At 40.3% G+C, this 26,746-nt stretch overlaps 1 protein-coding gene across 1 annotated transcript in view; it reads left to right on the top strand.

Annotated features, from left to right (window-relative positions):
- The window catches only part of LOC142098493 (endoplasmic reticulum aminopeptidase 1-like), a 32,793-nt gene that overhangs the window by 1,399 nt on the left and 4,648 nt on the right, over nucleotides 1–26,746 (top strand). The window contains exons 2-16 of the mRNA XM_075181337.1: nucleotides 94–654; nucleotides 3,536–3,674; nucleotides 4,713–4,847; nucleotides 5,577–5,697; nucleotides 5,788–5,942; nucleotides 13,369–13,482; nucleotides 14,681–14,812; nucleotides 15,791–15,922; nucleotides 16,048–16,122; nucleotides 16,483–16,640; nucleotides 20,957–21,036; nucleotides 23,137–23,320; nucleotides 24,027–24,183; nucleotides 24,264–24,448; nucleotides 25,164–25,322. Coding sequence (XP_075037438.1) covers nucleotides 164–654; nucleotides 3,536–3,674; nucleotides 4,713–4,847; nucleotides 5,577–5,697; nucleotides 5,788–5,942; nucleotides 13,369–13,482; nucleotides 14,681–14,812; nucleotides 15,791–15,922; nucleotides 16,048–16,122; nucleotides 16,483–16,640; nucleotides 20,957–21,036; nucleotides 23,137–23,320; nucleotides 24,027–24,183; nucleotides 24,264–24,448; nucleotides 25,164–25,322 — 2,417 coding nt within the window. The 5' untranslated portion in view covers nucleotides 94–163. The remainder of the gene's footprint in view (nucleotides 1–93; nucleotides 655–3,535; nucleotides 3,675–4,712; nucleotides 4,848–5,576; nucleotides 5,698–5,787; nucleotides 5,943–13,368; nucleotides 13,483–14,680; nucleotides 14,813–15,790; nucleotides 15,923–16,047; nucleotides 16,123–16,482; nucleotides 16,641–20,956; nucleotides 21,037–23,136; nucleotides 23,321–24,026; nucleotides 24,184–24,263; nucleotides 24,449–25,163; nucleotides 25,323–26,746) is intronic.

Here is a 26,746-nt window from a genome sequence, read left to right as displayed (position 1 = left end):
TTTAATATAACATGAAGCATCACTTATGCTTTGTCTGCAAAACATAGTCGGTGTAATGTTTTTTTAGCAATAAATGTTCTCTTTGTATTTCAGGTCCAGGTTCACATGTAACTACTTTCTGAAACTTTGAAGAAAAAACATCATTGCATAGGTGAAAGTAACAATGAATAGTCTATTTAGCACTGGACTTTTATGCTTTATATGGACATGTTACTCTGTGTCCTCTGTGGCTATGGGTACTGAGCACATGGGAGATTCTAGTGATGTCTTTCCATGGAACAATTTTAGATTACCATCTGATGTCATTCCTCTACACTATGACCTCCTCATTCACCCAAACTTAACCACTCTCACGTTTAGTGGCCTTGCCAAGATCAGAATTGCTGTAATACAACAAACCAGTTCCATCATCCTACATAGCAAACACTTAACAATTACAGAGACAAGCGTTGAAAGAAAAATTGGAAGCAATCTTCTACAGCAGGATTTATTTCTTCTGGAACATCCTATGAATGAGCAAATTGCACTTCAAGCTGCTGATCCGCTAATTCCTGGAGAAAACTATACGTTATATATTGCCTATAACGCAAACCTGTCACACAGCTTCCGTGGGTTTTATAAAGGCACCTACAAAGCCTCAGATGGAGAGATCAGGTAAATCTGCTTCTCACTATATTTATTACATGCGATAACTGTACCGTAAACTACAATGGAGTCAGTCATGATTATTAGTTCCAGAGTTACAGGAAAGTCAGGATCAAATTTGTCTGATATGTTTTGTAAAATCGCCTACATACATTTATTTATACTTATAAGTAAGTAAGTATAGGTATTTCTCTTTCATTGTTTTACAGGTAAATCTGTAATAATAAAGCAGAGAAAGATCAAATGATAATGTCCAATACTGTGCTGCATGGAGACAAACATCTTTAAAACTAATAGTGGATTTTATTGATATGATTATTATACATTACAGACACCGTCATACTGTAGGAGAGAGGAAACCTGTGTAATATATTTAATTTGAAGCGCTGCACACAGCTAATAGCACGCAGCTAATAGCACACAGCTAATAGCATACAGATAATAGCATACAGCTAATAGCACGCAGCTAATAGCACGCAGCTAATAGCACGCAGCTAATAGCACACAGTTAATAGCATACAGCTAATAGCATACAGCTAATAGCACACAGTTGTAGTGTTGAACATATGTATAAAAACAATTTGGTTTATAACTAATCCGGTGTTAACTTAAACCACACGCTAAGGGTATGCTAAGTTTATCACCAGACAAGGACCTATCACTATTGTTAGTATAGATATACTGTACTTTGTCCTCCTTTGTAGTATTTTGCCATAACAGTATCTTGTATACAAGTCCTCTGACAGCCGATAGAGATAGTTGTATTTAAAGTCAATTAGTACAGGCCAGATGTTCTGGGGCTTTGGTCAAGCACAGTCATTGTATCACCCCAATTTTTAATTTCTCTCGGTTCAGTCCCACATCATGCTCTCGCTTCACTGCAATGGAGCCTTTATAGCAGTTATCCAGTCCCATCTCCAGCTCCAGGTGCCTACCGATGAGCTAATGAACTGGCTGGTGGATGAGTGATGGATGTTTTCAGTTAGCAAAGTAATCGTTGGCATATTTTATTGTGTTTGTTAAGCAGAGTTTCCTTAGTCACTGTGGGCATCTGCTAAGTAACACACTCACTGTCCACTATCTGTAGGGAGGTCATATGTCCCACCTATGATCTGCATTAGAAGCACCAATTGATGTCTCAGAATCCATAGCTTGTTTCTGGTATGAAGACTTGCAGCCACAGTGGGATCAATCTGCGACATACAATACTTTGCAAAAGTTATAGGCAGGCGTGAAAAAAATACTGCAAAGTGAGAATGCTTTCAAAAATGGAAGTTTTAATAGTTTATTTTTATCAATTAACACAATGCAAAGTGAATGAACAGAAGAGAAATCTAAATCAAATTAATATTTGGTGTGACCACCCTTTGCCTTCAAAACAGCATCAATTCTTCTAGATACACTTGCACAAAGTCAGGGATTTTGTAGGATTATAGTCAAGTGTATGATTAACCAATCATACCAAACAGGTGATAATTACCATCATTTTCATATGTATGTTAAAACACAGTCATTAACTGAAACAGAAACAGTTGTCTAGGAGGCTTAAAACTGGGTGAGGAACAGCCAAACTCTGCTGCAAAGGTGAGGTTGTGAATGACAGTTTCATATCACAGGTCATACACCATGGCAAGACTGAGCACAGCAACAAGACCCAAGGTATTTATACAGCATCAGCAAGGTCTCTCCCAGGCAAAGATTTCAAAGCAGACTGGGGTTTCAAGATGTGCTGTTCAAGCTCATTTGAAGAAGAAATAGGCAACGTTGAGGACTGTAGACGCAGTGGTCGGCCAAGGAAACTTAGTGCATTAGATGAAAGACACATCATGCTTACTTCCCTTCAAAATCTGAAGATGTCCAGCAGTGCCATCAGCTCAGAACTGGAATAAAACCCAGTGGGACCTAGGTACACCCATCTACTGTTCGGAGAAGTTCCAGAATTCTTCCAGGATTGGTCTTGGAAGAATTGCGGCCAAAAGCCATACCTTAGACGTGTAAAGAAGGCCAAGCGACTCAACTATGAACAAAAACATGGGGTGCAAAAAAATGGCAAAAGGTCCTCTGAACTGATGAGTCCATTTGAAATATTTGGCTGTAACAGAAGGCAGTTTGTTCCCCAAAGGGCTGGAGAGCAGTACAATAATTAGTGTCTGCAGGCAACAGTGAAGCATGGTAGAGGTTGGGTCTGCATTTCAGCAAATGGATTTGGGGATTTGGTCAGGTTTAATGGTATCCTCAATGCTGTATAATACATGCAAGTACTTATCCATCATGCAATACCATTAGGGAGGTGTCTGATTGGCTCCAAATTTTTTCTATAGCAGGACAATGACCCCAAACATACAGCCAATGTCATTAAGAATTATATTCAGTGTAAAGAAGGACAAGGAGTCCTGGAGGTATTGATATGGCCCCATAGATCCCTGATCTCAACATAATCAAGTCTTTCTGGGATTACATGAAGAGAAAGGAAGGATTTAAGCAACCTACATCCACAGAAGTTCTGTGGTTAGTTCTCCAAGATGTTTGGAACAACCTTCCTGCCAAGTTCCTTCAAAAACTGTGCAAAGTGTACCTAGAAGAATTGATGCTATTTAGAAGGCAAAGGGGTGGTAAAACCAAATATTGATTTGATTTGGATTTATCTACTATTCATTCGCTTTGCATTTTGTTAATTGGTAAAAATAAACTATCAACGCTTTTGAAAGCATTCTTACTTTGCAGCATTTTTTTCCACGCCTGCCTCAAACTTTTGCACAGTATTCTATGTACTATGATTAGTGGACCTTATCAATGTGGTTTTGATAGATTAATTTTTTTGTCTAAAATATGCATTGGTAATTACTTTCAAATGGATATATCTTCTTATTTACCAAACGATTTCTTCCAGAGTGCTTGCATCCACCCAGTTTGAGCCTACAGCTGCACGGATGGCCTTCCCTTGTTTTGATGAGCCTGCCTTCAAAGCCAGTTTCTCGATTAAGATCCGAAGAGAAGCAAAACATAGTGCAGTGTCCAATATGCCCATAGTACGTGTTTTCAGCTAATTATTTTGCCAATATCTATGAGATAATTAGTTAAGAAAAAGTAAACATGAATTACAAATGCTATTAAAAAGAAAGATAACTGGTATAATGCATTATTTTTTTATTGAGTTCCTGAAATGTCTCTTGTCACATACATCAGACAATGTAATTAAATTGATTTCCAGCTCATGTTAACCTACAACTGTCATCGGTATTATACCAGGAATTCTATACATCCAGATTTTTCCTTTCTAAGTATGGAGTAGGCACACAGGGACACCTAGTTTTGCGGAGTAGTACAAATCAAGAGTGAGATTATTAAAATTAGAATATGGGGTTCAGAGGCTGCATTTTAGGGGTGTTCTGTGCTTTATGTATAGCCATTTTCACTCTGCAAAATCACTAGTTTTTGACACTAGCTCAGAGCTGGCCAAGATAACTTCTCATTCTATACTCTAGTCTTCATCATCCTTTTATAGGTCTACATTTATAGGCGCACTACCAGTGTCAGCACACACAGCAGTGTCACATGTCATAAAGTCAGTCCTGATGTCCCCTCATGCTCATGATCAATATGAGCAATAAGTTAGGATAAATTGTGCTGGTTTATTTTTTTAGGAAACAGTGATGTTTTCAGTGAAAGGGATGGTGGTAAAGTGGTAGGAGATTGGACTTGTATGTGACTCTGCGTCTCTTTAGATTTTTCTACCTCTGCACAAACCTAGGGGAACTTCTAGTTTGTGGAGACGTCTCCAAACAGTGGAATATATTTAAGCACTCTGGACAGCACATTTAGGCGCATTGGTTTATAAAACAATTTGCAGTGTGCGTTATAAATGAGTTCTGCTGTGTGTAGGTGACAGGTACTGAAGTAACTTAAACATTCACAAATCTACACATGATGATAATGTAAGTATTGTGGCTTATTCAGCATAGTGAACGACTATAATATACCCTCTGTGCAACACCATATACTGCTTATATTATTCTCTCTCTCCTGACACGCCTTACACCAAGTAACCTCTCTCTCTCTTCCCACAGGTGAATACTATATATGTGGATGGGGGGCTCCTAGAAGACCACTTTGATGTCAGTGTGAAGATGAGCACATATCTTGTGGCATTTATAGTTTCAGACTTCAAATCGATCAGCCGGGTGACGGATCATGGAGTTAAGGTACTGTAAGGATTCAGCGGGGGTACAAGTCAATTACACCTGTCTGAATTCACTAAAAAAGAAAAGCGACAAACTGTTGTAGACGGAATTCTGAAATGTATATTTACTGTACAGTAATCTGTGTCATCCAATCACCAATTAGCTTTTATCAGAGAGGTGCAAGTTATATTATGACAGCATATAAATAGTTTATATGTGTTACTACACTCGTGTACATTGCACTTATGTGAGTAGATAACACAACTGAAAAGCCTACCAATCATCCACATAACCCCTTCACATAACTCCACTCGTTCTCCCCCTGCCTTATCGGGCTCCCCCTGTGCCGGTCTGTTTTCCCTCCCTTAGGATGTAAGCTCACACCCTCTTCCCTCCTGTCTCCTTAACCGTTCTTCTGCTTCTTGTTTACTACATCAGCCAGCCTGGAGTTTCTGAAGTATTGGTATTTTTGTTTATTGTTTTGTACTGTTCTACCCTGTTTAGTCTACTGTTTGTACTGTGTACGGAGCTGCGGAAACCATGTGGCGCCTAACAAATAAAGGATAATAATAATAATATAGAATGTAATGTTAGATATGATGTTTTCTATTTCATCAGACAGTTTGATTGCATTTTTATTCATCTCATTACATTTTGAATTCCTTCATTGTTTTAGTACTCACCAAAGACACAACTTGTGAATCCATTGCGATGACAGTACATTTATATTTTTTTGTGTCTTATTATTAGATATCTATTTATACTGTTCCTGGCAAGATAGACCAAGCTACATATGCATTGGAAGTGGCAGTAAAGCTTTTGGACTTTTATGAAGGATATTTCCGCATACCATACCCATTGCCAAAGCAAGGTAATGTACAACTGGCTGACTAGGAGATCTTGGCTGTTTCTGGTTTTTTTATCCATTGTATTATGTAATGATTGATTGTTGTTTGTTTAGATCTTGCTGCAATTCCTGACTTTCAGTCTGGTGCAATGGAAAACTGGGGTCTAACAACTTACAGGGAGTCTGCATTACTATATGATCCAAAGACATGTACAGCCTCCAATAAACTGTGGATTACAATGATAATCGCTCATGAGCTGGCTCACCAGGTGGGTAGGAATAAACTTGTAACAAGATATGTGCATATACATCTCTGTAAATGTTGTATGTTGCCTGTAGATATACACTATAATTATTACAGTAAAAAGATTGTTTCTCTGGAAATTTTGTTGTGCCATACTCTACAAGATATTAAAGTGGCCCAATCACAGTTATAGTATAGAATAGTATATAGTGTCTAGATATCATGACATGATACCCTGTTTGCATCTACTGCCTTATGTGGCTATAAATTCTGAATACAGAAAATACAGGCACTGGAGATTAACGTCACTTGAAATGCCCAAACTGAGATTGCTGGTTTTAAGGAGGCAATGCCAGGACCCTAATAACACTAATAATCTGTGCAGCCCTCTTGATGAAAACAAGTACTGAACTGCTGAAAAATGTTTGGAGTTTTCATAATACATTATAGTTCTAGTACAATATTTCATTGACAGCAAGACAATGCAGACTTCAACCACTAGATGGTGACAGAGCATCATTTCTTTAGTATGTACAGGATTTATAGAGAATTGGTTCTGTTAAGAAAATCTATAATCAAATATTATCATTAATACATGTATAATATAATAAAATACTGATGCCATGAGCTTTATATTAATGAAAACCTAATTATGACATGTTCATTATTTAAATTAATTATTTTATTCCAAACTGTGAACACCTAGTATAATGGCATTATAACATCAGAGGCCAAATGCTATAAATTGTGATTTGCAGCAGAAAAACTATAGAGCATGAATAGAATAAGTACACTAGATTAGTGACCAACAAGTACAATCAAATGTTGCCGTGTATATATAAATTGATCTTTGAATAAAAAGGAGTGAAATACAAAAAGTTAATGTTTCAGACCATCTAATATTTCACCCTGAAGCTGTGCTGTACGATGTAACTGGAATCTAGACTGCTTCTAATTTATATGAAGTAAAGACACTACAGGTAATGAAGGCACTAAACATTCAGAGCACCTGCAAATAGAATAAGCGGCCACATAGTGTGGTACATTACTTTCAGTGTCTTTTTAAGAAAATTAGTACACAGAAAAATTTGCAAAGGTTGTGCTATAACCCATAGCAAAAAAAAAAGCCTTTATTTGTTCTTTTTACAGACAAAATAAAAGCAATCTTCTCATTGGTTGCTAGGAGTTACTTTTTTTGCTAAATTACTTGTGCACCACTTTCCAATTGTGTTATTGGTGGTATAAATATTCTGTTTTATTTTGTTTTTATGTAAATAAATTGAAGGTCGTGTAGAGTTGAACACGTCCGTATCCCTGGAGCGCTGCTTGTAGTAGATTGCCGTGGTGGTCTGTAGAAGGCTGATGAGTAGGCGGTTATTGGTATCGAAAGTTGGGGAGTGCAAGAAGTATTAACGCGAGTAATGGAATGAGCACTAAAAGTTAAAGGTACTGGTGCAACCAATTGTAGTAGGAAATATGCTGAAATAAGCGAATTAGGTGAGTGGAATGCGGTAAAAAGCTAGGTGTGTTAGTGGAGAAGGCAATAAGTGCGTGTGGACATTGAGAGTGAAAGGGTTTTGTAGGCATGTATAAGAGTAGGAAGGGAAGTGAGGGGTTCAGGATACCAGAAGGGAGGTACTGGGCGAGACAGGTGGTGGGAAAGAATAGGAGGGTATTGATAGGTGGGAGAAGGTAAGGGTGCAGTAGTATAGGGAATATATGTAGAGAGGTGTACAATGTTGATAGGATATTATAGTGTGGACTGTGCAGAAGTTGGGCCGAGAGTTCACGCCACATTTAGGCCTTCTCTCTATATATCAAACACTCCTGATTGGTGTAGACTATTTCCGGTTATAGCCGAGTTCCCCATGTTTGGGGCCTTAGTTCACGGAATCGCATAGTCTCCACCACTGTCCTGGAGAAGCAGTAGTTCAACCTTACCGCTGCCAGCCAGTATCGCTCAGCTGCTCCGGCAAAGATTTATTGATAAATAGTGGCTGTAAAGATTTTCTATCACTCAACCTAAGAACGCTTTTTCACTGGTTAATAGATTTGTTGGTGATGTAGGTGATGACATCAGTGGTGCAATGGTGAGAATGCGTGCGTATCTAGAAGTGATGTGTGCCTGCATCTCCCATCTCCCTGGTTCATGCTGGTTGTGGCTAATGAGTAGTTGCAGCACTATCTCCATTACTGGAGGTGTGCGCTCATCTTCTTCCCCATGAGCCGGGCATGACTTCGTTGTGAGCACCATCACCAGTAAGGGACATGCAGTGCATGTTCTGTGCCTGAGAGACTCCCTTTCTTGTATCACAGCAGAGATGGGACCCTGCTGTGGTCATGTGACAGGGTCACTGAGACTTTGGGGTGTGTGTATTGTATAAGTTGTGGTGGAGATGAATGTGATAGGAATGGTGAACATTGGCATAAAGGGAAAGGTGGTATAATGAGGATGTATGTAGTACTATGGAAATGAAGGAATAAGTAAATATGAAGAGTAAATGATAAAAATGAAATATGAAATGAAATAAATAGAAAATTAACAAAAAAACAGAACATACTAATAAAGATATTGATCTGCAAGGAGATATTACATTCTTTATTTTTTTATTTTGTAACGTGTAATATGGGTATGGGGTTATTTTGGTTCTAGGAATAGATGGGTAGGTGCTAGGGTTATTGGACACTGATATTGGTGTTTATCTGTGGTAGATTATTTAGTGTTTCCAAAAGCTCCAGATGTGTCTTTCTGTGTTTAAACTGTTTGGTGTTAATGTTAGTTTGTATATCCATTTAGTTTCTATGTATGTAGACTTCGCCTGTATTTGTTACGGGTTTGTCTATTCCTATGAACTGGATGTTGTCGATTATACTATTGTGTACCGTCTGGAAATGTTCAAATAGATTTTGTATATTGTTCATGTGTTCAAGCATCCTAATGGTAAGGGGTCATGCTGTACGCCCAACATATTGGAGGTTGCAGAGGCTTGTGATAAGGGAGACCACCTTTGTAATCTTACAGTGTATACTTTTGGTGATTTGAAGTGTTTCGCCTGTGGTTGTGGATGCTTTGTTACATTTTTTTAATATGTTATTTTGCAGGCATTGCAGTTCCGATTCATTACACAATACAACAAAGACAGCTTCAAAATAACAAAATATTAGAACGTATATGGAAATCATAAAAAGTGATGAATACATTATGACCAGACACCACACAACACACATAGAGACCTGTGGGGTCCAGATCTACATGAGTCCCATAATAATTATTTACTTATAAATATAAACCAAAGGTTACATCCCTTCTTATGGGTATCATTTAATACATGTTGGTTTGTATTTTAATTTAATGTTTTGACAGTAAGACACTGACATTCAATTTAAGCTCTTAACTTGTGTAATGTGTGCTTGAAACCTATTGAATGTGGTTTGGCGCAGATAGTCCACAAGTAATGTAAGAGAATGGACTTGTATACACACACTTACTGGCAAGCATTCTTTCTATTTGCGTTACTTCCAGCATTGCTTGCAATGTTCACAAGCATTAACACTCTATAAAGTACAATGGAGTTTTACGGGAATGCTCATTAAGTATTTAGTGCACTATGCTACAGGGAAGATTTAAGATGCTTACAACACAAAGTAGCAGGCTTTGTTTATGATTTTAACTAGCATTGTTTTTGACAACCGTGTATAAACTGCTTTCTAGTACAGCACATGTGTTCTTGGTATTTTTTTGTATTTGACTAAGGTCAAATCATCTACTGCATTCATTTTCACAAGCAGGATATGAAGTGGATGGAGCGAGAACCTGGATTAGAGAGTATTAGTTTTCCTTTATAAGCAGAGTGAGGGAGCTGCACTGATTAGGCATATGAACGGATGTGTGGAATAGCTCTCCTTGCAAATCCTGCTATTATCCTAAACTGGTATCAAAACACCACAGAGATAACATACAATACTACTCCTGAAAGTTGTAGAGAGGGAATGGTGCTGTAGATGGGGCTGTCCTTCGGTACCTGTCTCATAATACAAAGAGATCATAGTCAGACTGCTATTATTACTGTAGGGGAACATCCTGTGTGACCCAGATGGTTGTCAATGGATAAGAAAGCAACTGACACCAGTCTTCCAAAAGGGGCCTAACGGCCAAGACTGTAGTCCAGAGTTTGTTGTGTTTGAAGTGTTATTTCTTTACATTATGGGTAAAACCAGTCACACATCAGCTGTAGCACACTGAAGTTCACATACATCAAACACCAGGGGTGCTGGAGACCCACAACCGACTGCTCAGATGGTATCAGTTGATCATTCAAATGGTGGCTAGTCCGCTCTCCAGCAAGTGCTCTAAGCAATGTCAGCAGTTAAAAAGATGTAGAGAAAATCAGAGATGAGCTATGTGGCCTAGAATTCCACCTGGTCACACATTATTTTCCCCATCCAGACCTTAATAATGTTGTAGATGGAATATTGACATGGAAGAGTCTCCTTTTATAGATTTAATTATGGAAATGTACCTGGTCGATGTATAGCACATGGGCCAAAGCAATTTCCTGCCACTCTTCGGCATACCATACTCTCTCAAGAATTGACTTGTCACTTTTTTCTCCATTGCCCCCTTGTTTCTCAAGGTTGAGTATATGTCTAGAACATTGAGGGGCAAGCCGAAATATTTCAATGGAAAAAAACAGCCCAAAAACAATCTCGGCGCAGCCACATCATTTATCTCAAAATGCTTCCACATGCCCGTCACTTGTTCCAATTTGCCTCTCAATTTCTCAAAGTAGCACCTCATGCCCTCAGACACCCACTTGGCACAAAATGCAACCACATGCACTCAAACTCCCACAAGCTTTTTCAATTCCACATGCCACTCAGATATTCCAATATGCTCCTAAGAAATCCAAACATGCACCTGAGACCTCCCCACGCACATGCCCCTTATATGCCTACCAGACCTCCCCACATTCCAATCAGACTTCCCCACATGCGCCTTTAATGGCCAGCAGTCCTCCCTCACATGCCCCTTACATGCCCTTCAGACCTCTCCTCATACCCCATACTTGCCAATCAGACCTCCACCCATCCCTCTCAAACCTCGCCTACTTTAACTTACATTTACAGCTGTAGCTAAGAGGGAGAACATGTGTTGCAGAGCACACTTTATTTCCTCTTTCTCCCTTGATGTGTACAGAGGAGGTCACGTGACCTGCAGCCTGTGGAAGGAGGGATAGCACACTGCAGTCCCTCCTCTCCCTCTGGTATGCTGCATGACCTCACTGTGCTGTGCAGAGTAAGTCACATGATGTGGAAGTCGGCTGCTTCTGGTCAGTCATATTCTTTTCTTTATAATAAAGCAGAGAACAAGTTAGATCAGGTTCAGATGGCCTAGAGGGCTGAGTACTCGCCATTGCTGTTATTACTTTACTTTTCCATATCTGAGGATGAAAGTTTCTGGAAACTCAACCATTTCTGGCTTTCCTAAATGGATCTCACTTTTTTTCTCCAGGATATTTATCCATGAATGCATAGACTGTGGGAGCCAGTATAAAACTGGGATTAGACCTTGCAATTACCTTCTTACCTAATAAAAAGCCCCAAGTTATGATGGCATACCAGTATAGTTATGTAATGTCCGTTTATGTTCCAAGGATGCTGCAGATTGATGATCAGGTGAGCACTGAGGGTTTAGTTTCCTCTTCAATGTCTAAATCATTAATTATTGTGGTGCCTAAGCCTAGCAAGAAATCTCTCCACCCATACTGCACCTATACTCTTATGGACCCATTTTGGGTTTTTTATCACAGGTGTTAAGAATTTTTCAACTATCTTAGTCACACATTTTAAGTGATCTCTTGATCTCTTGTCCACTTCTTGGCTTCAATCTGGGGGTTTTCCGTCACAGACCACCCTCCTCTAGCTTCCTCTCTTCTGTCCCTCAAATTCTGCTTATCTATCTGTGAGTTTTGCAGGTCCAAATTTCAATTGTCTTCCCTTATATCCCCCTTAGTCCTGTTATGGAACAACCCCAACTTTTCTCCTGTACACCTCCTCCTCACTTCATAAAGTGAATCCAAGCTGGAATCGGGGTATTCCATGACCTGACCGTTAATGAAACCTGGGCCTCCGTGTCAAATATTCAGCAGCGATACACTCCCTTTTGACCCCTTCTTTTAAAAAAAATTCCAGGTCTGTCATTTCCTTATGTCCCTTCCCCCAGCTGAGCCCCTACGGGCGCTTACCTCCTTTGAACGGTTATGTCTTAAATCCGAAGGTATAATCTCTTCCATCTATAACTTGTTGATTGAGATTACCTTTGACATCCATGGTTGTCATGAGCGTGACTGGGAACAAGACTTGCACCCCCCTCCCTGATGAGTCCTGCTGGGAGGAGGTTAGAGAGGGGATCACCACTAGCTCTACCTCCACGCATATTAAGGAAACAGCCTTCAATCTATACTATCGGCCATGCCATTCGTGGGATAAACGCTCCAAAATGTTTTCTGCTTCCATTTCGAGCTGCTGGCGGAGCTATGGTCTGAGAGGTCCACTTATAGTCGGAGACCTGGTTGACTACTTTGCATTATATGCAGATGACATGTTTTTGTTTTTTGCAGAGGCAGGACTCACTCATAGTCATGTTGTGGGTGGTGGAAGCTTTCATAACCTGGAATAAGTCCAATATATCTCCCATTAAGGGTGCTCACCCCCAGATTGACAGTAGAAGATCATTTATGTTCCTTACTATGGGCAGATGAATGTAAATATATTGGCAATTGGATTTCTGGTAGTATGAGAGATTAGGTATGTGCCTCTCAAAATCACCCCAATAATAATGGAATCCCTAAAAACAAGATCCACTCTTAGAATGCAAAATCCTCCTCAATATTCATCCCAGGAAATGTCTTTTGTAAACCAATATCTATCTTTTTTGGTCTTTGGGTCAGAGGAGGATTGATAGATCAGTGTTATATGACTTTGTTACTTTGTATTTAGGGGACCAAACAGAGCCCTTTATAGTTCCTCCTTTTATACTCATGTCAGGGGATACACATACCATTCCTTAGGCACTACTGGTGCATAAAATTTTGGTTGCACAAATGTATTGTCACATACACTTCTCTATGCGAGATGTGCATTCATGTCTACCACTCACTCATCGTCCTACGTCAGTAGGCTTGAATATGACACTATGAAAGGCTGTTGTTCCTGTGGAATTCAAATCTGCTAAACATTGGAGAGTGGACTTGGTGGTTGAGGTGGGCTACATGCATCTCTTCACACTATACACCTGTGACATGTTTTAACAGCTTGAGGTATTGTGATATACACTCTGCTAGAATATGTATCTAACTAGCTCTAGGAATTGAGTTGATGGCGGGGGGGGTTGTTTTGTTTTTTTAATTGGGATATTGAGAAAATTATAACTGATTTTATTTCCTCACTAGTGGTTTGGGAACCTGGTAACAATGGAGTGGTGGAATGATCTGTGGCTGAATGAAGGATTTGCCAAGTTCATGGAGTATATTGCTGTCAACATTACTTATCCAGAGCTGCAAGTTGTGAGTTCAGTTTTCCTGTAGTTCATTAATAAACTTTGTTCAAGTATCACAGTTAATACCAGCAAAGTGAACATATTCATCATTCTCTTTGTACTTTACACTGCTCATTATATGTAATACTGGGCTGTTACCAAAAGCATTATTACTACCCAATGTATCTGTGTTGAGCAACAATCTGATTTTTCTGAGATCTTTTGTACTTTCCTCTGGTCATTGTTAAATATTTCAACCAATAAGAAGCAATCAGGAATAACCAGGAATCAATAATCAGGTGCATTGAGTATTTATGAATAGGTTTAGAATATTTTCTGAGCACCATGATTGTGCTTAATTGCAGGTTATAATAGCAACCAGTATAACTAACTTTGCGATATTCAGTTCAGCAACCTGTATATTGACCCCAGCAAGTGTTGAAACAGGCATCTGGCAGTCATTTGGAAGTCTTGAATAAGTGTATTTTGCACAATGAATTGTGACATGAAGCCATTTGTAAATAATTCAAAAGTGACCCATTTGTACCACGTAATCCAGCAAGGTAAAGATGTGTGGGGTTTTATGGGAAAGAAATATCAGTGCAGAATATCAAATATTAACTCAAATGACTAAAGGGACTTTCTACATTTACTCAACTTAAATTTGTACATGCCCTTGTGCAACTAGTGCATGCTTTATTTATTTGGCTTCCTTCTATCTTCCTTGTTTATTCTCATTGTCCTTGGATACAACCAGGAGTGGGCTGGGCCGGGGGGCAGGGGGGCATCAATTCCCCGGGCCGCTCAGAGTGACCGCTGTTCGGGCCGGCTGCCCCCCCCCTATGGATGCAATATATCCAAGGACACACGATGCGGCCGCGCAACATGACACGCGCTGCGGCCGCGTCATCAACGACGCGGCCGCAGCGCGTGTCATGTGATGCGCCCGCCTGTGCGCCCCCCGGGCTGCATGTTGCCAGCCCGCGCCTTGATACAACACATATTTGCTTTACATTAGATGTAATTGTATCCAGAGAGCAGCTCTGTGTTGTATCCTAGGGTAACTAGAATAAACAGCTCCACATAATAACAACAAGACAAGTACACAATGAGGTTAGAGAGAAATATTATTATATACAAGTGACAGGACTGCATGTACCAGTCATTACATGAAAGTGATCTGAAGGTGTAAATGATTGGACCACTGAAGTGTTGTTTCCCTGCAGGAGGACACCTTTTTGGATAAATGTTTTAGCGCCATGGAAGTAGACTCATTAAATTCATCCCACGCTGTGTCTACACCAGTGGAAAACCCTGAGCAGATACATGAGATGTTCGACGAGGTCTCTTATGATAAGGTGATGGATTGTATTGTAACTCATCTGTCATTTATTCTAGTTGTTACAGTTGCTTTTTCTCTCTCTGCCTTAATGGCATGTTTATTTTCCCATGATGCAAAATAAAAGATAGCCGTTTTATCGGGCCTCTGCCTATACTTAATGGACCCTTTCCACATTTCCATCTGTACACAATATGGTGCAAAAGAAGGTCAAGAGTGATTTCCTGGGCAAAATGCCAAAAGCGCAGTGTATGTGTGCACCTATGTATGTATACATACATAATAAAATGCCCTGCGATTTGTAAACTATGCCCCGGGGTACCTTTAACCTCTGCACATCAATGACTAGTGCACCCTAAGCAAATTTGTTTTCCCTTTGACATATACACCTTTTATTGTTAAGATGTTGGTGTATACAAACTGTTCTATAGTTGTTTCCAAAGTTATCATCCTATTAAGACAACCCCAAAAATATACCCACATTCCAAAATAACTAGTTATCCTGAGTATGTTTACTGAATATGTGCATTTTACACATGGTTTGATATAGTCATTGAACCTTGAAAGAAGAGTTTATTTTTAAAAAAAATATATATATATTTGTTATTTGTTTATCCAGTAGAATAGACTAATTTAGTGAACAAAATTCTGTTTTCTTTCTCACCAACAAAAGTATCTTTTTGCAACTTATGAAAGCTGCAATTGATGAATTGTTATCATTTTGTACTTTTTTTGCATGTGTATGTGTTTGCTCTTTGCACTAAACAGCCTTAAATCAAAGTTCCATCTTTTGGGTGAAAAGTGTGCAAGCTGTGCCCATTTCTCCCTGTACATTATCTTTGGGGGGTCCTCTTCTAGGATCTCCATCATCCGTGTTGCATCCTAAGGAAGTCGGCCCCCACAAGGTGGAAATATCATTTTAATAATAGTATTATTAGTTTTAGTGTTATTATTATTGTTATTGAATATCCATATGAATTCCAATACATTTTTGCAGGGTGCATGCATTCTAAACATGCTGCAGGATTACATGGGATCTGAAAGTTTTGAAGTTGGTATCATACAATACTTGCGTCGTTTCAGTTATCGCAATGCAGAAAATGAAGACTTATGGAATAGTATGACTGATGTAAGTCCACTTACTATAATATTTACAAATCACAGACCATGAAACTAAAGATAGGGTGTTCATCTTGTTATGGGGCTCCATTTAAAATGACAGTAATTATATATTTTTTCAATTATAACTATTAGATTTGTCCTTTAGAAGAGACTGCCAGTGGTGATAAGGAAAAAATTGGATTCTGTGGGAAAGATCGTCCAAAATCTGTAAGTTACACACATCATAAAAAATGATTGTAGTCTTTCTGACAATAGATCTGCAATAGGGAATTGATTAAAGAAAAACACACAGCATTGCTGTGAGAGATAATTTCTTAGCCTCACAGAAACTATGAAAATGTGTTATATTGTTGTTTTGTTATGTTCCCCCTTTCTTTATGTTCAGTGAATATTCTATTTGGAGCTTTATATGTTCTTCCAGTGTTTGTGTTTGTGTCCAGGGTTTATGTTAGTGTGTGTGTTAGGGAATATATATAGATTGCAAGCCCCCATTAGGAAGGATCTGATGTAAATATTGCACATTATCTGTACATCACATATATAAACAATAATATTTGTCTGTTACAGCACTGGACAGAGGGTAATATCATTGATGTGAAGTCTATGATGAACACATGGACTCTACAGAAAGGTTTCCCATTAGTTACTGTAACAGTAAAAGGAAAGAATGTCCACATACATCAAGAACATTATCAGAAAGGTTCTAGAGACTCCGAATCAGCTGGGTAAGTTGTATACACAGCTATTATTAGGGCTTATTTAAATAAGAAGTTACCAATGGATCCAATTAGTCCATACTGTGTCACTGAATAATTAATTTTGGTGATTTGTCTTACTATAGCTATACTATAGCTGTGTAAGACATTGATATCGTAGTAGTTTGGGATATCTTTCTTCAGAAAATCTTTTACAATCATTTATTATATTAAGGGTACATGTAGAGGGACTCGTTGATAGTCTCCTAAGTGTTCTGCATGTATTTCTTGATTTGAAAATAAGAGCAGATTTGCTTTTTCTCTGGCAACCAATTGGGTGACCTCGGAACACTGGGGTATTGAATGCAGCCAGGAGCGAGGGCACTTTAAATCTCAGTATTTAAACCCTAACTTCTCACCCTTCCTCTCTATACCCCGCACCTGCCGGAGCACATGTCAGTTTTTTAAAGTGCCCTTCAGCAGGGGCCAGTTTTGGAGTTGCTATAGCAGCTTTTTCTTTTCTTATTTTTTAAAATGATTTGGCGACATAAGTAGCTGTTGATTACCTGGTTGTGGTGTGTATTACAGCGCTTCATACAGCACGGTCGGCTGTGCATTGGTTGAGGTCGGGGAGTCGGAGGTGCAGAGTTGTGCCTCTGATGTTGCCTTCCCGCTCCCGTTGTTAAATTGCTTCAGGGGAACCGGTCACTGCCGTCACAGGCAGCAGGGGTGACATGCACTGACTGCGGGGAGGCAGTGTCTGCATTGTATATTTTAATTAAAGCCATGGTGAGGCACTAGGGCTAGAGACTGTATGTTTGTATTTTTTATTTTGATCAGTCTTTAGTTAGCCTGGGGCCAGGTCTGGGGGGAGTGTTTTTCCTGTGCGCCAGGTATTGGACATCCAGGACACAGAGGTTTTAAATTTTTCAGAAGCATCTCTATTTAAAAGGAATGCAAATTAAATAGTGTTTTTTCCTTCCTCTGCCCAGCTAGATGATATGCTGGGTGAGGCATTTTAGCCTTCGTGTTGGTTAACAAGCCTATGGAGAGGTGGTCAGAACAGCTTTTAGAAGGCCTGAATGCTGGTACACTGTGGTCTGAATTGTTACTTTTGATGGAACAGATTTAAGGAGCTGCAGAGTATTTGGGAGATACGGCTCTATATACTGGAGTGATTGGAATTAGGATATCAGCTCAGAAATCTGGGCTTGTCGCACTATCTGGCTTAAAGCCTGGGGAACTGATGTGGGGTCTAAACCGACTCCAAACCACTTCCTTCCATCAGTACCAGTTTTGGGCTCTTCCCTTTGGTTTAGGTACAGCCTCAAAAGCTTTCCCCAAAATCATGGTTTTCATGGCGTCCCTGCTGTGCTCCAGGGGAATAAAAATCGTTCCTTATTAGGACGATCTGTTGATCAAAGCAGAATCGCCAGCTGTACTTCAGGCCCACGTGCAGGAGACTGCTTAGAAAACCCATGGTTGGATTCTCAATTTCAAAAAATCCAATTTGACACCGTCACAGCAGATAATCTTTTGGGGTTTCTGTCTTGACACCCAGAAAGAGAGGGTGTTTTTACTGGCGGACAAATTTCTATCTCTACAGAGTATAGTAAAGTCTTTGTTGGCTCACAGACAGATATCTGTCCATTTCTGCATGAGAGCAAGATGATTTTGACTTTCAAAGCGGTCCTGTTTGCCTATCTTCACGCAAGAGGGTTCCAATTAGAACTCCACTCCAAGTTGAACAAAGCCCACCTTTGTCTATCCAGCCAGGTGATAATTCTTTCCCAGAGGGTGCGTCACTCACTCCTTTTGTGGCTGAGGAGGGAGAACCTCAGCAATGGTCGCTTGTTCTCCATTTGGGAGTGTACTCTGGTGACTACGGATGCCAGTCTTTGGGTTGGGGGGCAGCTATAACTCTTCAGGCCAGTTTTCAGGGTCTTTGGAGAAGCCTAATCTCCCAATAAATGTATTGCAAATAAGAGGAGTGTTCTGCGCAGTTGTCTACCCACAGGTAGACAACTGGGGTGCAGACTTTTTGAGAAGGTAGACTGTTCGCCCAGGGTAATGGACTCTTCACCCAGAGTTCTTTCACCAGATTGTGAACAGGTGGGGTCAGCCGGAAAGAGGTATTTTGGCATCTCGTTTCAGCCACTGTTTTGTTCAAGGGCAAGACACCCAAAGGTAGTCTTAGTAGACACCATGTCAGTCCCTTGGCAGTTCCACCTAATTTGCCTATTTCTCTTGGTGGAAATGCTTCCAAGGATTCTGAAGAAGTTGAAGAGAGAAGGAATGGGTCATTCTGGTGGCTCCAGATTAACTGTGAAGATCCTTTTACACAGAGGTCCTCATCATGTCAGCGGGTCAGTCATGGGATCTATTTCTCAGGTCACAGGGCTGGTACTGCACCAAGCTTTGCAGCGTCTAGCTTTAACATTGTGGCTGCAGAAGCCTTGATTCTGAGAGCAAAGGGTGTTTCCAATAGTGTGATACAAACCATGCTCAAGACGAGGCAACCGTTTTAGGCCAATATTACCACAGAGTGTTGAGGTATTAAATTGACTGGTGTGAGAGAACCTTTGGATGAAATAAAATTTCTAACTTGGAACACTGTTTTCCTTTTAGCTACTTAATCTGCTTGAAGAGTTTCAGCTGGCCTTGAATCATGGTAGGTTTCCAGAGGAAAAGGACTCTCTTCAATATCTAGATGTGGTCAGGGTTTTGATGACCTATGTTCAAAGGTCTCACAATATTTGCTAAAGAGAGAAGGTCTTTTGGTCCTGTATGAGGCCCATAAGAAAGGCTAGCCAGCATCCCAGATATCTATTACGAGATGGATTATCTGTGTTATATCATTTTCTCTTTATTCATTAGGGCAGGGGTGTCCAACCTTTTAGCTTCCCTGGGCCACATTGGAAGACGACGAGTTGGTTTGGGCCGCACATAAGATACACTAACAATAACGATAGCTGATCATCCAAAAAACCAGAGAAAACATAGTTAACATATATATATATATATATATATATATATATATATATATGAGAAAAAAAGTGATATATATATATATATATATATATATCACTTTTTTTTCAAATCCCCCTAACTTACCTTTCAATCGCCCTGTTCAAAAAATCCTCTCTAGTTATTATACTATAATCACTTTTTGTATTGTTTCGATGCAATATCAATAAAGTGCATTTAAGCCAGACATTGTATATCAGGGTGCCCTGACCAGGCCTGCGGTACCTGACATATACACCACTGTGACCCCAAATTGTGACCTGTTTTGATAATACACCACTATGTTAGTTAAGGGATAACAACTTATAATGGGCCAAAGAGAATAATATATATAATGCCCCATTAGTATTACAAGTAGAAGTATGTAGCAGGGAGATAAGGTCCATGATGCTCCAGGACCATGTGCTTTTATTCACTGGTCAGCGTCCCTTGAAATAATAAAAAAAAAAATTAACTTACCTTTTAATCGGCTTGTTCTCCTGTCCTCTTCTCTTCTTTTCTGTAATTCGGTGCTGCTCATTGTTCTTCTCGCGCGGGTGACTCCTCTGTGCTGTGCTCCGCAATGGATGTTGGGCGTCGACATTCACTGCGAGCACCGCACGGAGGAGGAGACAAGGGAGGGAGCCGGAGTACCAGCTGACGTGACCGCAAGGTAAGTATTTTCTTTTCTTTTTTTTGCAGGATTTTTTTTTTCCATTACCAGTGCTGCCCCCTTGCCACAACCAAAACTTCTTCTGGGCCACATTTACAGGCGTGCTGGGCCGCATGCGGCCCGCGGGTTGGACAACCCTGCATTAGGGAGACAACAGACTCCCTTTTACGCTTTTCTTCTCCTCTGATTGTTTTTGTGTTTCTCCTATTCTGTCCTTCGGGGCTTATTTAACAAGTAACTGAATTGTGCTCTGAAAGGCCTGGGGTATGGAGGGGGAAGGAGAGGAGCTATGGCTTAAATGCTGATATTTATAGTGTCCTCACTCCTGAATGTACTCGATACCCCAAGTGTTCCGGTGTCTCCCAATGGATTAAGAAAAATTTAGATTTTATAACGGAAGTATAAATCGTATTATTGAAGAACCTGTGCAGATTGAGTCCTCCCTTGCTCAAAGGATAACAGAGATCCCATTGACTCCCCCCTTCAGATAATGGTAATATAGTTTGGCAACCTCCTGTTCCATGCTTCTGATTTGAGTTGAAATCTTTCAGATTATAATCTTCAAGTGCTCAGAAGGTAGACAATATATATACTGCTTTGATTGTAGTAGATACCTTTGATTTGAATTTTATTGTTCTCTAACCTTATTTTTATTTTATTATTTTAGGTTATTATGGCATGTTCCATTGACATACATCACAAGTAAATCAAACACCATTCAAAGGTTTTTGCTCAAAACTAAGAAAGGTATGTTTTCCTCATGAAGATAGTATGTTATGGTTTGACCAGTATAAGGTATGTAAACAAACCATTTATTGCTGTAAAATCTTACCTATTCTGCCTAAGTGCACACACTCTCAAATGTTCACTCTTTGTCACCCTCATCTGCTCTGTGTGCATGCGCAGATGCTGGTTGTGTGTTCGAGAGTGCATCCTAATATGAGTGTTAGGTCTCACTGGTTACTACTACCAGCTGGTATTGGCACTGGCCTTCCCAGGGCGCGGAGTCTTCTCCAAGAACCACCGCAAGGCGGGATGGTTTTAGCTGCCAGAAGTCCGCAGGTCGCGGCCCCTAGGTTAGCCCAGCAGCGTGGTATAGGAGTAGCTGGAGAATGAATGGCTCCAAGAACACAGTAAAAGGCTACGTCTAGCTAGGTAATAGCGGATTATCAGAATAGAGGTTGAAGCCAGACGTACCTTGCTATCCCATTGGGAAGCACGAGGAGGCAAACACAGGAGGAGTCAGGAACGGCAGCCGGGTCGGTACACAGATGATCAGCCAGAACGTGTTGCCAAGGATTCAGCAGGTGCAGGGTTAATCAGACAAGCCGGGTCGGTACACAGATGATCAGCCAGATTCCACAAAGAAAGGTGCACAGAGAAAACTCGGGGATCAGAAGCAGGCAGACGCTAAGCACACTGTTGCTCTGACACAGGAGGGTGTCAGAGTAAAGCCTAAGTAGTGGAGAGATTTGAATTCCCTGCCTCTCCGGTCACATGATGCGGCAGCGCTACCCGGAAGTGTAGCGCCAGGCGATCGCCACGACAAGAGGAACCCTGACAGTGAGATGCGCACCAGTTAGCAATTGCCACCTACACGAGTCCAGGCCTGGCATTACTTAGGTGACTTATATAGGTTTAGTATTCTTGACCTTGGTGTTCATTATTGACACCTGCTTTGATCTGATTACTGAACCATTACATTGTATTTTTATAACCATGCTTTTTTTTGCCAGTCTTGTCTGATGGGTACTGTGACCGCATTGGCCAGGGAATTAACCCTGGTAGCAGCCTTTGTGTCAGTGCTGTATGTTTGGGTGCCAATTAATTGTCTCCAGTCGGCAAACTTAAACTTGAAACATAAAATTGGCAGTGTAAAGAATCAGAACAAAGAATAAACTTCTAGGGCTAGATTTACTAAGCTGCGGGTTTGAAAAAGTGGGGATGTTGCCTATAGCAACCAATCAGATTCTAGCTTTCATTTATTTAGTACATTCTACAAAATGACAGCTAGAATCTGATTGGTTGCTATAGGCAACATCCCCACTTTTTCAAACCCGCAGCTTAGTAAATCTAGCCCCTAGCCCTTATTCAGGCACTGTCTCACTCCCTGAATCCTGTCTAGCCATTCACTATATCAAACAGTCTCTCTTCTACAGTCTCTTTATCTGCAGTTTCTCTGCAGTTCATACGACTGCCTCACTGGGCCCTCTGTTCAGTCTCTTTGAGCTTCTGCAAGCTACTCCACAGCCCTTCACTTGGTTGCCCCCCCCCCCCCCCCCCCACGCTCTCCACAGAGCTGTCTTCTAAGGCCTCTCTCTGGTCTCTGTACTGGCTTGCCTGCTGAGCATCTCTCAAGTCCTGCCTCCTGCAAGACGCACAGCTCCTGCCAACTGCAGGTCTCTAATCAGCTGTCTGAACCCCAACTGGGCTCTATCCTGGGGCTGCAGACAAAACTACACCTTCTCACTCATTGCCAGGCCTGAAAAGGTGGCTGACCAGCACCACTGAGCCCCTGACCACCACAGTACTTATTAGCTACTAGTTTCATGTTCAGGAAGTGGGGGCAACCGAGTACAGGTGAACACATTAATTTCTATGGAAAGGAAGATAGTAAAGATGAAAACCAGAATTAGTTTGACTATTGCTGCCGACCTGCTGAGATCACTATCAGATATTACACACAGCTCACATGTGTCTGGGTGAGATTTCAGGAGCTTCCTTTGTACGGCTCTGCAGCACTATTATGGCACCTTATAAATAAAACATATTAATAATAATTGCTAAACATGTTGACGTCTGTAAACTCTGTATTTTTATTGTAATTGTAATGCATTTGTTTTCTAGATGTGCTGGTCCTGGCAGAAGAGGTTGAGTGGATAAAGTTCAATGTGGGAATGAATGGCTACTACATCGTTCATTATGAAGGTGATGGTTGGGATGCGTTGATAAATCTCCTGAAAGAGGATCACACAGCTATTAGCAGCAATGACCGGGCCAGTCTCATTAACAATGCCTTTCAGCTTGTGAGGTAAGCATGTACCAACAAATGTACATAGAGCCCCAGAGCTCCGATCTTGCTGCAGAATGGTGCCATTTGTAATATTTATGTATAAGGATTATTATTACAATTCACCGCCCTGACTCCTCCTACACCATGCCTATGATGGTCAAAGTGGGTGTTACCATGTGCACACCACTCTTTCTTACATGTTTGTTTTGTTACATAGATCTCTAAGTCACTAATAAATTTAGGACCATGTATTGACCTATTGACACAATAGAGGGCAATCATCATAGAACCTTTAACCTCCCATGATCATTGTCTGTAAAGTCACCTCCCATCTATAATGCTTCATCCCCTGGATAAACTTTCACCCAGCAGTCCAACTGTCAACTAAAAAAAGTATCCGCACAATTTAATAGGGTCTATTGTTTTATCATGGGAACTTAGTAGCTACTATACATGCCCAAACCACACCCTGATCTGCCCATGCCATGCTCATTACACTGTGATGCCAACAATCCTTTATCCTCAGAGAAATCAGGACAATCCAACAAGAATCATGGCTGCTAGGAGGTATGTATAACCTGTATGTATCTAATATTAACTTCGGGTATGAAGAAAGCTTAACCAAACCTCCCATTTCTTAGTATATCCTTACCCCCATCTCCAGCATTATCTGAACCCCTCTGCCTATATTATATGTAATGAGGATTTGCTTCATCCTCCCCAGTATTGGACGTCTACCAATTGACAAAGCTCTCAGTTTAACAACATACTTGAGTAAGGAGGATAAGATTATGCCAGTGTTCCAAGGAATGGATGAACTGATTCCTATTTATAAACTAATGGAGAAGAGAGACATGAAGAAGATTGAAGATCAAATGAAGGTAATTCCAGAGATTGCAGTCTGTGCATGGAATAATTTGTGTCCCAGTTAATGAGTTATGTTTTCCTCTTTTCTCTCTAGGGGTACATATTAAACCTTTTCCGCAAGCTCATTGACATGCAGACATGGACAGATGATGGAACAGTGTCTGAGAGTATGCTCCGCAGTTCCCTGCTTCACTTTGCATGTTTCCGCAAATACCAGCCATGTGTAGAGAAGGCAAAGGAGTATCTAAAGAAATGTCAGGAGTCCAATGGTACCCTGAGGTCCGTCAGCATGCTTTACACAGTTTTAATGCAAACTTTGTGTCTTCATAGAGATACAGATTTACCAGTTTAATAGATTATGCAAAAATCGTGCAGTAGCGGCTATATAGTAGATTAGTGCAGATGTTGATAAGTACTGTACCCTCTGTATCACAATGTCTGTAAGTAGAGATGCCCTGCCCAGCATAAGACAACCAGTGGTACTTACATTCATTATCTCCTCACTAAGTAATTTATACCCCTAAATCTTACAATGATAAACTTGCAGTAATGTTCCTTAATCCCTCTTACTACCAGTATAAATCCTATCATAACACGTATGTTTTTCCAGTGATCCCTTTTCATAATAAACTGTGAGTTGTGTGATTAGCATGAAAATGCCATCTCAAGACCCATCACACTTCATTCCTGCTTCTTATCCATGTACCCCTCCGTCTGAGCTTCATTAAGAAACATCCCTGGTAATTGTATACAGCATGTGGTCCACTGACACCCTGAGCATTTGTAATATTAGCTTTATTATATACTAACAGTAAATAAATAATGATCAGCTACCACTGAACACCCATCATTTCACTTTTTTATACATTCCATTCAAACTAGATGCTACTTTCTCAGTAACCGCATCACAGATGTATATTTAAATTCTGCAAATGCCTGTGTTCTTGTGTTTACTATCGTGTTCGTTAACCTATCTCTATTATGTTTTTCTTAGTTTGCCACGTGATATTGTCATGGCTGTCTACTCTGTGGGAGCACAAACAGCTGAAGGATGGGACTATTTGTTTGAAAAATATAAAACAGCTCCGACTGGTGAAATGCATCAGATTGAATATGCTTTGACTGTTACTCAGAATAAAGACAAGCTGCAATGGTAATGATTTATTTGTAGTTGGAATACAGTTGGGAACTAGTTTCCAGAATGGGGCTAGGAGATAATCCAAACCACATTTGAGTAAAATGTTTTTAAATGACACATTAATGCAGTGCTTCTATGACTGATGATACTAATATAATATGCATGTTATTGGGCTTGTGATAGTCCTTAAAATACGGCTACTACCTTCCAACACATGCATTTGCTAGGATTATGCCATTCTATGTAATATGAAACTCTGAAAAGAAAATGTGTTGTTATAATATAAACAATTGCTCATTTCAGTTATATTTAATTGTATTCGCTCGCTAAATTATACATGGTTATAATCTTCCACTTTAAGGGTTTCTCTACTTGCTCACCATAAACCCTGATTGCTCTATGTGGCAGTGATTTGCCTACAGTAGACTAGAAAGGGGTCTTACGGCTTCCCTGGGAGATGACACATAACTAGCTGCCCAAGACTTCAAATGCATATATCTCAAATCTCTCATATCCCTTCTCTCTTGCTGTCAAAACACTTTTCTGGTACTACACTGACAGGGTAGAGTTACAGTTAGTTAAATTGTGAGTAAACTACAAATACAGGCAAAGAAACGGAATTTCTAATAACACAGTCAGAAACGACTTAATACCGGTCTGGATAGTAATCATTGGAAACATTTATTAAAATAACATAAGATCAATAATTAAAATTAACAAAATAAACCGCTAAAGTTTTATTTGAGGTCCCCACTTATATTAAAACTTGTGCAGAGCTAACACAAAATAATGAATTAGTCCTCGATTATTAAATATTATAAATAAGACTATGACAGGATGCGCTTTGTCTGCCACTCCATCGTACACCATGTTTTATAGTGTTTTGCAGTTTGTCGCTCTCTGCTCCTACTGGTGCCGCTTGGCCAAAACGGCCACTCACCATCTGTGATTGTCACCTGCACACCAGCCACGCTCTTCACCTCCACCTTGAACCTCTTATGGTTTTTGGGATAACGTGTACATTGGCAACCAGCTCTTTTTGTATACAGTTATTACAGCAGGACGGGTGGGGAGTAAACCAGCCCCCAGCCCACTTTATCAATCTAGGGTGATACTTTTATCAGTGCACAAGGAAGCTCATTTAACTTTTACTTTCCGCTCAGTATAGTAGAAGGAGAGTGTGTTTGCTCCCCTATCCACAAGCAGCCAAAGCCAGGCAGACTTCGGCCACCTGTTGTGCCTTGCCTGGGCTGGGGGATCTTATCTTGAGCCCTCCCATCCTAACTGACTTCCAGGGCTTTGCAGTGTTTGGTCAAATAGACATCACAGTCAGATAATAGCCTGATTCAAATCAATTGTATCTTTATTGGGCATATTTGAAGTTGGAAAATGGAACTTAGATCATCAGACTGCACAAAATGGCCCTAGTGATGTCTACC

This window comes from Mixophyes fleayi, chromosome 1 (genome assembly GCF_038048845.1).
Source record: "Mixophyes fleayi isolate aMixFle1 chromosome 1, aMixFle1.hap1, whole genome shotgun sequence".
Lineage (NCBI taxonomy): Eukaryota > Metazoa > Chordata > Amphibia > Anura > Limnodynastidae > Mixophyes > Mixophyes fleayi.
Note: the sequence above shows the minus strand (reverse complement) of the source record. Positions and strands in the feature narration are given on the sequence as shown.